The sequence below is a fragment of the Lontra canadensis genome, unplaced genomic scaffold, assembly GCF_010015895.1.
Source record: "Lontra canadensis isolate GAN:19392208 unplaced genomic scaffold, GSC_riverotter_1.0 scaffold78, whole genome shotgun sequence".
Lineage (NCBI taxonomy): Eukaryota > Metazoa > Chordata > Mammalia > Carnivora > Mustelidae > Lontra > Lontra canadensis.
In genome coordinates this window covers 1484546-1496954 of record NW_022631072.1, presented here as the reverse complement: position 1 = coordinate 1496954, position 12409 = coordinate 1484546, and the positions used below count along the sequence as shown (strand labels likewise).

Sequence of the window (12409 nt, the reverse complement as noted above, 5' to 3'; positions counted from 1 at the left end):
CTAATAAATGTGCAAAATCTTAAAAACAAAACAAAACAAAAAAACCTCTAAGTTTTGTAAAACTTCAAAATGGATATGGTTTAATAGAAGAGGTCTGACTGCTCATCTGCCTCTACATTTTATTTGTTACAATATATTGTTTTGGTTGAAGTCTCTGGATAAAATCTAGCTTTACATAAACATGAAGTTGCAAGGAGGAAGACTTACAGACCCCTGAAAGGGCCTTGAGGATCTATCTATTGGGTTCCTCACAACAAACTTTACAACACAGATACCTGGTTCCCTCAGACAGCAAGAATGAACTCAAACTATCTGCTAAACAGAAGGTTAAGAAGAAGTCACTCTTGGAAAAACAGAACTGGGGACATTTTATCTGTACTTGTAAACTAACAGTGTCATAAAACGGGCAACAGACTTGGAAAATAAGTGGTCCTTAATAAAGCAGAGAAGTCTATCTCCTTGCTATTCTTGCAATCATCCTGTGACAGCAAGAATGCAAAATACATTATTCATTTAGGACACAATTTCATTAAAAATTTTAAGAGACCTGTATCTGAATAACCTTGTATACTATTACTAAAGGTACTAATACTAGTACTTAATGTCCAACATTTCATTTTTAGAGCATCCCTGTGACTACCAATGGCAGGTATTCTTACTCCTACCTAGAGATCTGGAATCCAAGGTTAAATGTTTCTAGTGTACAATATAGCAAAGATTATATAATTCAAGATATTCAACTCTCAGGCCCTTACCTGCTTCTCTATACCATTAAGTCCTTTTTTTGGGGGGGGGGGGGGGGGGGGAGAGAGGGACAGAGGGCAAGGGAGAGAGAGAATATTAAGCAGGCTCCACAGCCAGTGCACAGCCGGACATGGGGCTCAATCTCATGACCCTGAGATCATGATCTGAGCAGAAATTAAGAGTCTGAAACTTAAATCATTGAGGCACCCAGGAGCCCTTACACCATTAAATCTTTTAAAGATTTTTTTTTTTTTTTTAATTTATTTGACAGAGAGAGAGATCACTAGTAGAGAAGGGAGGTGGGAAGCAGGCTCCTGCTGAGCAGAGAGCCTGATGTGGGACACGATTCCAGGACCCTGAGATCATGACCTGAGCCTAAGGCAGAGGTTTAACCCACTGAGCCACCCAGGTGCCCCATGTCTTAAGGAAGTAATTTCTTAAATAAATTTTAACATTTTACACTTAAACTCTATTCGGAGTCTAGTGCCCTCTTCAGTAAGTCAACACTGCTGTATCCTCTTCTCTGCTCAGTGATAAAAGAGATGTTCTTTGCTCTTCCAAGAAAGTAAGGTCTATCTCTGATTAAATCTTCTGCAATAAACTCACAAAGCGAATTCCACTTTTATGATCTGAATTTATGATGAAGACAAAACCAAGGGAAAATTTAGTCTACCTTTAATGAACCAGATCAACTTCAAGCACTTGCTCCTCTCATATCATCAAAGAATTGTCTGCTTATGAAGTCTTAAATTTCTTCTGATCGTTCAGTAATTTTTAAGGATGAAATATGTCCAGCATGGAATTTACTGCTGAAATTCCATCAAGCTATCTAAAATTAGTTTGGGAAGTGATGATTGTTCTTTTAAATCTAATTTTAGAAGTTTATTGTCATATGAAATGCTTTTTTATTACACCTCCTGGTCAACTTTTTTAGACAGAATGCATCTTCCTATTTATTAAAAAATATAAAACATTTTAACATAAATGTCAAAAATAAGTTCACAATTATATGTATCATGGAAAACATGGATAGCTATGAAAGCAAAAAAAATGATGATATGCAAAAAAGGAATACAGAGTTGACAAGGACGATGCTTTTGGCATTCAACTATCCTGAGGCACTTGTGAAAAGGTAACTGGAACTGGAGATATGGAAAGTAAAAGAAGGTGAGAGGTAAAGACAGACATTTGGCTCTACTACCTCCTGAGTGAAGAAAGCTCTCAACTGGCCAAGGAATATGTTGAGTAAGTTAGTCCCTCAGTAACTTCTTAAGACTATAAGTGCTTCTCAACACTGTTGTGTTTCTGCCCTTTTTGGTTCCTTCTCTCTCATTCCTCAGGCTAATCTTTGCATATAGGAAAGAGAAGCATGAAGAAAGCCAGGTAACTCTCGGAAAGAAGATAACCAAAAGAAAATTTTGTTTAAATTATAAAGAACCTTTGGTTACAATACTTTGGCATTAGAAACAAAAAAGGTTGAAATTACATTACCTTGCCATCATTATAAAGGTTTGGATTGAATCGCACGCTATGACCACCAGTTGTCTCTAGATTCACAAGAGGGGGTGAACTGGGATAATCTTGAGGAAAATATACATCAAACTCAAAGCAGCCATTCGCATAAGGGGTGTCTGCTGGACCAGTTATCAGAACCTGGTATGCATGTACAAATACACAAAAGTGCAAGTTACTCTTCCTAAACACCGCTTGCAATTTAGAAAACCACAATCCAACACGAAGTAAGGACAACCTTCTTACATCCTACATACAGCTCTACCAGAATATGTTAAAAATGAGGTTAAAAAGTTAAAAATAACAACATAACTAGGAAATGGTTTTAGATTAGGATTAAAGTTATTTAGTTTTGGTGAAAATGGGCTATTAAAAGAAAGATGCCTTACTGGCAGCAGGAAAGCTTACCTTAATATCAAATACCTTTTAATATTAAGTTACTATTTTTCTGAGAGCTTTCCTTCACGATATGTTCTATAGTATTTAACAATTTGGGATTAAAGGTATGCTCATTATCACATCCAAAAGGTAGAGGGTAATTTTCTGCAATACATCTTCAGATAAGTTAACATTTGAGAAGTAACTTAGTTTTAAAATATTTTTCTCTGGGATAATGAGTCAAGCAGTTAAAAAAAGTTCTCATGTAACAAGTCAGGATAAAAAGGTTTTGAGAGAACAGGTGTTTCCTGTAGGGTTATTAGTAATCTAAAAAATAGCAGAGAACCCAAGAGTGAGTATCAGAATTATTTAACGAATTTTGTTTAAGTTGATCAGCAGATACTAATTGTGCAAGGTCTGAGCAGCAAAGCCTCTGGTCCTGAATAGCTCTGCATGGAGGCAGGTGGCACTAGAATCTCGATCTGCTAACTCTGATTTATGGTTGGGAGCCCCATGCTGGGCTTTTTTTATTTAGGTACAGCATAATGTTTAGCAGAGTCAAAGTCACAAGTCCGAACTTATGTGGCCCACTTAGTGATAACAATACTTCCTGAGGCAATCATTCTGTATTTGGCTATTGTTTGTAACAAGGAACAGGTAAGAATGTGGTCAAATAGGTGAAGTCTATGAGATTTTTACTGAAAAATTATCCAAAAGAGCAAAACAAAAATGTAAGCAAACAGAAAAGGTCTTCAAATCAATGTGTCAATAGTCACAGCTGTGTATCTAAGGAAGACAGACTATGTAACCCCGAATAAAATAACAAATGTAAAGAAAGGCTTGCCACCTTTCCTGTCCCTGCTGGGTGTCTAATCTTTATAATTTTCTTACTGCAGCAATGGCTTAGAACTTAAGGCCAGACCCCCACAGTGTTAAAACATAAAGGTGCAGTGATTTATTACTGTACTACCACTATTTAATTCATAGATATTATGGTTCTGTAAATACATGAATTTCCTAGAAAAGAAAAAAAAAAGAGTAATTTTGAAGACTGATAGTATAACACAAGAGAAATATCTTGGATGACAAGGAAGAAATCCTATGACTCTTTTCTACTGACCAGCTTTGAACCCTTTGAGGTTAAGCTCTTAAAACTATAGGCCGCATACAACCTCTACTCAAGGAAGGCATTTTGGTATTTTCTTTTAAATCATTTTGAAGAGCAGTCTCATACACATACTCTAATATTAAAAAAGGACTCCTTTCATTAATAGCCAAAATGGTCAACAGAATTTTTTTTTGATTTATTAAAATTCATGCTATTTCTACTGCTTTGTATGAATATTTGAATAATGACATTAGCCAGAGAGACAGAGAAACAGCTGTTTTCTTCTACCTTCATGATGTCAAGTCGTTCCTCATCACAGCGCACAAACACACTTGAAGAGGATGAAAGAGGCAGTGAGGTTGACAGTGTCACGGCTTCCTGGGCAAGGCGGCGGGCACGGGCAGCACTGTTTGCATCATTTGCATTTTTCACCTGAGACATGTAGTGGTAATTTACTTTAAAACCCAATTTCCCATCTTCATCCTCAGAAACCATCTCAAATGTATCTAAAAGAAGAAGAAGAAAAAAACACTGAAAAAAAAAAAAAAAGGAAGAAAGAACTAGAATGGAGGATAGTTGTTATAATGACAAAAATCACAAAGACACCACTAGCCCTTCTTCTGCCCCAAACAGAGGGGACCGAAGCACAGCACTGGGAGTACAGTCAGCGAGACCGGAACAGCGTTGTGTGGTGACAATGGCTCACAATACACTTGTGAGCACAGCAGAAGGTACAGAGATCATGAATCGCTGCTGTACACCTGAAACTAGCATAACATCGTGTGCTAATATACGCAAATAAAAAAAAATTAAAGCCCCACAAAATGCAGAAGACTGAGAACACAGCAACTAGACATGTTTATGTCATACCTGCTGCTGGATAAATGAACTACATAATGGAAGCAAAAGCAGGAAATGATATATTTTTTAAAGATTTTATTTATTTATTTGACAGACAGAGATCACAAGTAGGCAGAGAGGCAGACAGAGAGAGAGAGGAGGAAGCAGACTCCCTGCTGAGCAGAGAGCCCGATGCGGGGCTCGATCCCCGGACCCCGGGATCGTGACCTGAGCTGAAGGCAGAGGCTTTAACCCACTGAGCCACCCAGGTGCCCCTCAATATTTTTAAAACAAGAGTGCCACAATCTTTTTTTTTTTTTTTTTAAACAAATCTTTCAGAGAGATAAAGAAACTTTTGGTGGAATTCTTGTAGAAACTATTCATAAGTTCTACATGAGTAGAATCTAATTTAAGAAGAAATGCTGAAAACTGACTTTATCATACAGTACATATAACTGTTACTGATCAAATGTACTATCACAGCAAAATTACTTCCTGTCAGTAAACTTGTGAACTGGAGTTAACTTCATCTGCCCAATACCACTGCCTTTCACATACTACAGAGATAAATGTCCTTTGAATTTTCTAAACAACAGTCCACCAGAAATACAAGAGCCCATTCCCATGCCTGGAGGAACACTTTTCCACATACACTGATAAGAGACCAGGGTCTACTAATACCAAAAATTTACTACAATATTCAATTAGGGGTGCCTAGGTACTCAGTCGGTTGAGTGTTGGACTCTTGGTTTCAGCTTGGGTCATGATCTTAGGGTCACTGACATCAAGCCCTGCGCTCATCCTGGAGTCAGCTTGATATTCTTCTTTTCCCCCTGCCCCTCCCCCTACTTATGCATGCACGTGTGCTCGCTAAATAAATAAATAAAATCTTATCCCAAAAAATACTTTTACAAAGGGTGTCTTTGACAACCTTGTCAAAAGGTAGAAATTAATTACCCTTTCCTTGAATATGAACTAGATTTAATGACTTACTTTTGAAGAATAAAGGAGAAGCAGTAGTATACAACCTCCAGAACTAAAAAATAAAAGGCCTTGTGTGGCTTCTTGTTTGCACTTTCACTCGGAGAAGCTAGATACAATGTGTGAAGACCTCAGGAGGTGCTACGGAGGGGCCCACACGGCAAGGAGCTAAGGCCTCCTATTAACAGTCACAGGAGTGAGCGTGAGAGCGCAGCCCCCAGAGCCACTCAAGTTCTCACTTGTCTGAAGCTCCAGCCAATATTCTGACAGCACCTTTGTAAGAGACCCTAAGCCAGAACCAATGAGTTGAACCATTCCTGAATTCCTGACCCATGGAAATAGTGCAATAATAAACATTTTATTTTATTATTTTTTATTATTTTAAAGATTTTATTTGTTTGTCAGAGAGAGAGCGGAGAGCACACAAGCAGGGGGAGCAGCAAGCAAAGGGAGAGGCAGGCTCCTCGCTGAGCAGTATCCGGATGTGGGACTCCATCCCAGGACTCTGGGATCATAACCTGAGCCGAATGAAGGCAAATGCTTAACCAAGTTAGCCACCTACGCACCCCAAGTTAATAAACATTTTAAGCACCTAATTCTGGGAGTAATTTTTAATGCAAGAAATAAATAATATGGAATAATCTGATAAAATCCTATAGAAACTAACCAGAGTCCAAAAAAAGATATAAACTGTCTTCGTAATGCTTATTAATCAAATTCATATAAACCAAGCAAACTACTTGTCATAAATAATTACAAAAAGGAATTTCCAATAAAATATTTCTTCACAAGTATTATTTAAAAACAAACAAAAACCAGATCATATTAACAGAGTAGAGGAATGGACTAGAGAGTCAAAATGAGTGAGGCAAAAGACCATAATATCATCAGAAACTAACCAAACCCCTAATTAAAGTACAAAGGAGAAATCTACTTTGCAAAGATTATGGAAAATTTTTAAGAGAAATAAAAATGGTATTGTACAATATCAGAAAACAAATGATAGTTATATCCCACAGTGTCTTTACAGGATTTATAGACTTTAACAGTAACAACAGAAGAGAAAAAATGATCACTTTTAAAAGATTTCTAGAGCCCAAACCAGCTCTTCATATATATAAAATAAATCAATCTATATAAATTTTTGCCCACTAGGAAGAATGTTTTCCCAAGTAAAAGTAAACTAAGTTTTGGTTAGAAGAATTATCTCTTCTCTCTCTACTACCTTATTCCTGACACCTCCCATTCCTGGCTAATATCTTAAACATTGAAGAGGAAATGAAAGTTTGCAAATAACCCAAAAGAAGAGCAAAATAGTGAACAAAAAAACAAAATAAAGAACCCAAAAAGCAGAATAAATCTAGTTATATCCAAAGCATCTTTGAATTATTAAAGATCAGTAAATCCAAAGTTCAGAAGTAAGAGCAAATCGTATGTAGTTTATAAAATGCTATTTAAAATCTTGAAATAGGACTATGGACCACTTTTTCTTCCTCTTTCTATAGTTCCAGCAAGTATTAGTGCTGCGTCTAATGGCATTGAGTGGGAAGCAACCAAATGATGTCCTTCTGACATATCTACCAGAGTCACACTAGAAAGCTCTCAGTTTTTTTCAGGATTTATTTTTAAGTTAAGCATGCTTTCAGGGGTTTCCCAACAAAGTTACTGTCCACTGAGTTGAAGTTCAAAATTCCATTCCAGAAATAGACATTAAAGGTTTTGGTAGGTATGCATTGTTACCTAGTTGGGGAAACTCACAGACTAAATCTCATTCAGAATAAAAACAATTAGATATTCAATAACGAAGCAGAAAAAGTTTCTTCAGGCTTTTGAATCTGAGGTGGGGGAACTGAACAGGGGAATGTTTTTATGGAAAACAGGCGGTCACAAAGTGAAAAGTATATAGAAATGTGAAGCTAAAGATATACCCATCTAACATCAGATTTTTGCTTTCTGAGAAATGGGTGGAGGTATATATCATTTCGTTTTAATGCAATGCTACTGACAACTCTTGACATATCTCCAGTCTACTTCAGCGTTTTATTCTACATCATATAGTGAATTTAATTTTTAAAAAGATTTGCAACAAAATACATTAATTAAATTATAACTACACAAAGGCTTTGATTCGAGAGATTTAAAAACTTAAGTCCATTTAAACTCTGAGAATCCTTTCCCTGCTAACTGTGATACTGATTGTGGCTATAAACATCATACTTGATCCTTATGTGTGTGGCTTTTCCCAGTAATTCTGATCATTCCTTTGTATGATGATCCTTGGAGGAGGTCTATGATTCATGTCGTATTTGTATAGCATTTATTCTTGGTGTCTTGTAACTTTCAAATTACAGCAGATGGGCACCTGGGTGGCTCAGTGGGTTAAGCCTCTGCCTTCAGCTCAGGTCATGATCTCAGGGTCCTGGGATCAAGCCCCGCATCGGGCTCCTTGCTCAGCGGGGTGCCTGCTTCTCCCTTCCCCTCTCTCTGCCTACTTGTGATCTCTGTCTGTTAAATAAATAAATAAGTAAAATTACAGCAGACAGTATTTCTGTTACTTTTGTAATCATTTATAGTTATTATACTTTCCTGAATTCAAGTGTTTACTTATTTTTTAAAGGTTTATTTATCATTTATTATTATTATTAGAGAGAGAGAGAGAGCACGTATGCACACTTGCACATACGTGAGTGTGGGGGGAGAGGGAGAGAGAATCTCAAGCAGACTCCCTGCTGACTGTGAAACTGGTGAGGGGCCTGACCCATGACCCTGAGATTATGACCTGAGCTGAAAACAAGAGTTGGACACCTAACCAAATGAGCAACTCGGAGCCCCCGAATTCAAGTGTTTATTAAACAAAATGGTCACAACCCACAACGGCTGGCACAATTATCCAGAAACATGGATCCCTTGGCAAAACTGCTACATTCTTTCTGAATAACAGTATATACACTTCACTGCAATTCTTCCGATTTTAAGATGATGAACAAGACCTTTCAAAGGTCTGCCTGAGTGCTTTATCATTTTCAGATATATTACTACATGTGATTTTTACTGCAACTCTGGGTGGTAAGGTAGAGCAAAAGCTAAATGATTTATACAGAAGTTTCAAAGACAGTATGACAAAAATCTATGTATTTTTACTCTTGCTTTAGTGTTCTTTTTCATACAGTTCAAGTCCTTTGGCTCACCGGTTCTCAAGGGTGGAAAAAGGCAGAGACAACAGCAGTTAACAATGGTCACCAAAATTTAGAATTCTACTGTTTATTTATAGGCTAACTATCACCTTATGGGGGAGACTGAGAGGCTCTTTTCTTCAGTCTTTACTTGTCTAGAGTTTTGGAATAGGAAAGGCTACAAGTGAACTCTACATAACTGTATTTTCCAAAGGCAAATCTCATGGAATTCTAAAGCAGCAACAGTAACAGACTTACTTCAAGGTCCCAGGTCTAGCTTCTTTCAGGCCAAGATATAAAGAAATGGAGAGGTCTTAAAGAAAGAAAACCACTTTCTGTCTGTTCATTAGTCATTTGATTTGGGTTTTCATGTCCCCCCTTGGTTTCTAAAGAATCATGATTCCCCAAATATAACTAAAAATATATAATTCCAGAGATAAAAAGATAAAAATTTTTGCATGTGTGTGCACATATACCTCCTCTATACATAAGGTGCACACACACATATACCCAGGATATGAATGATTCATGGTACAAGCAACTTTCAAAATCTTTACTTCACTAGAGCGAAAACATTTCAGTAGCACTATTACACAATGTGAAAGGAGATCTCAAGAAACAAAGATTAAAACTTCAACTTACCAAACTGCAACTTCTTCATAACAGCCACATATTTTTCTTCAAGTGATTTCAATACTGATAACGGTTTGGGTTTCATAGCCACCTTCTTTGAATATTCACCTAGTTTTTTTTCTGTTATTTAATATTTCAAGATAAATAACATAAGCATACATTTTAAAAGATTAAGACAAAAACAATTAACTTCAAGAGTTCAAAGTCTGAATTCCAAAAAGTTACCCAATTCTTCACAATTATCTTCCTATTGTACTCATTTAAGAATAAAAGATTTCTTTCTATTTCACAAATAAAACTAAGAGGGCTAAAACTCTTACCAACTTTAAAACTTAAATTCTTAAAATGTTAATTAGTTTTATCTAATCAGGCAAAATAGAAGTAAAACAACAGATAATAGAGAATTATTTATATCTCCTATTGCTAAGACACGAAAATACCGATTTGAATACATTCTGACACACTTTCTTCAGTGCTCTTTCCTATCCATCATTTCCTATCCAAAATGATGGCATTTTTCAATTTCACAACTCTCAACAGGAAGGAGAGAAAATCAGGATATATGTTGGTAGCCTACCGAATCTAGTACATTAGTAATCATACATAATAGTAATAAATTAGTAATCATACATAATAGAAATAAATATTTTAAAATTAGAGACTATTCATGATTAACTTGAAAACCTGGCAATGAAATTTTTAGGTAAAGGAACTTGCTTGAAAACCATTACCACAGAGGAAAGAGAGAGGCAGTTTCAGAAGTAAATGAAACATCTCCAGATCAAAAGAAAAGTCGCAGAGAAGGGGCAGTGCTGTACCTTGGTTGGCCTGCCGCAAACTGGTAGTGGCTGCGTGGACGATCTCAGCAGTCTTCTGGATGTCTGGTACCAACAGCGTAAGTCCTTCCGGTTCTTGATCAGATGCATCCGGTTTTATTCCTGTTTTAATATTTTCCCTTTTAGATCTGGATTTTTTTTTAAATATGGAAAGAAATGCAAGGAAAATTAGGATTTTAGGATTGAAAAATAAGTACCTCCATAAGCCAAAAAGTGGTTAAAAATCAAAAGGATAATGTGCATTTCATTTGACACACATATGATATATAGCAGAAATAGTTTAAACTATATTCATTGTTGCTTTTAAAGTCATACAATAATGCTTGGTATAATAAATAGTTTTTGGTAGGTTTTCACTTCAAATGCAACAAACAAACAAACACTATAGAAATACCCTACTGTAAGAAGACCCAGATACCTGATACGTCCTTGGATTCACACTTTTATAGTAACTTACAGTATTTATAAATACCTAGAAGTAGAGAAGTCACTTCTACTATCCAAAATTGAGAGAGGTCTATCCTCATCTTCTAAGACTTGGGAATCAAAGGACCATATGTAGTTTTTCACTTTAATAGTATTTGTATTTCACTCAGAGTAAGTGTGTTACTTCTCAAGGGGAAAAATAAAAGAACTATCCCAGAGTAAAATGCAGGTTCACTGCTAGGGATTTAAATATAATGTGCTTTTATACACCAAAACTGTATTTTACACTAAGTTTTAGGGCATATCATTTCAGAGGCATTCCCTAGTCAGGGTCTAAAATGTACCCAACCTTTTATCAAATTTTATATAATAACAGGATGTACTACAACAATGTCTCAGTCTCTAAAGCATCAAAATGTTTCTTTAAATTTTCTAGATGAATACATAATTTTAGAAGTCACTGAAAATAACGAGTATCAATGTCCTTTTTTTCTATTTACTCTCAGCACATATTATTTACATAATAATCATTACACTATTGCTTAGATACTAAAAATTTACACCATGTATACTAACATTTACATATTTGTTAATTCATTAAATAAATAATATAAACTGAAATCACATATAAATAAAGGTGTTTAAAATATTCATGCTAAGGTATCATCTAGACTCCATATCACTTATTTTTCTAGTTGTATACCTACCAAGAAAACGACTTGGCAATTTTATTAAAACAGTATTTCACAAAGTGGGCATGGAGCTTTAGAGACTATACAAAGATTAACAGAAGGTAGAAGAGTCCTTAACAAAATGATATTGCTATTTATGTATAAATGAACTGTTCCTTATCACAAAGTAAAAAATCTGCTCAGAAGCAATTCAGAGCTTAATTTTAGGGAGACAGTAAGAGGTACATTAAGAAGTGCCACTCAGATGGGTAGCAAGGGTAAACATATATAGTATTATGCATGTGTTCTGAATTAATCCCCATAGTGTGTAAAAAAAACTAGTATCCACAGATATTTTTAACTATAAGGTATATATTGCTTAACCTGGTAAGATGACTTAACTTAATGTGTCTACTGGGTTACTGCCTTTTCTCTTATGCTCTTATCTTCCCTGAGGTACAAGAAGTCACAGAGAACACACGGCCAACTTTCCTTTGCCACTCAGGACCATTTGGCAGATGTTATATGGTACACTATTTCAGTCATCAACTCCTGCATGTGTACCCGTGTATATGAACATCTATGTTTGCATGTATATGTAAGGAAAATAGAGTGAATAAATGTTTTAAGACTGAAATAGCAGGCATTTTAAATGTTAGAATCAAGTAAGTTATTGGGTCTTTTATAGCTATGAAATAAAGTTGAGTTTATAAGCTTAACAGTCTGTCTGCTAATTTTCTTAAAGATAAAATTCTGGTAGATAAGCCCAAACAGATTCTCAATTTCTGAATTTACCAAGAGCTATTCACAATCAGTGACAAACAACGAGGGCCAAGAAAAGTGCATAAGCTGCTTGACAGTACTCCTTTTGAATTTAAAAGGATTCTCTCTCCCTGCCAGTTGTAAATGATTCTCCCTCTAATACCAGGGCTTAAAAAATTCTTAATAGGGCTACTGGCTGTAATAGGAAAACAACAGTAAGTAGTGTGAAAAAAACCAGAAGAGTTATCGTTATAGCCATAATAAAATAAAGATGGTTTCCTAAAACCCGTCATCAACAGTTAAGCCACTGTGTGCTCAATGAAGATTTCACTTCAGAAACACATC

The 12409-nt window shown here is 35.8% G+C and overlaps 1 protein-coding gene across 9 annotated transcripts in view; it reads right to left on the bottom strand.

The window, feature by feature from the left end:
- BIRC6 (baculoviral IAP repeat containing 6) overlaps positions 1-12409 on the bottom strand; it is a 218531-nt gene that overhangs the window by 18231 nt on the left and 187891 nt on the right. For 8 of the 9 annotated variants that reach the window (XM_032881852.1, XM_032881858.1, XM_032881856.1 and 5 more), the window contains 4 exons: positions 10188-10333; positions 9379-9489; positions 4031-4248; positions 2236-2397 (listed from right to left, as the gene is read on the bottom strand). In XM_032881852.1, the coding sequence (XP_032737743.1) occupies positions 2236-2397; positions 4031-4248; positions 9379-9489; positions 10188-10333 (637 nt within the window). Of the gene's footprint in view, positions 1-2235; positions 2398-4030; positions 4249-9378; positions 9490-10187; positions 10334-12409 lie in introns of those variants that run through there. The other variant, XR_004385497.1, reaches the window with a different exon arrangement.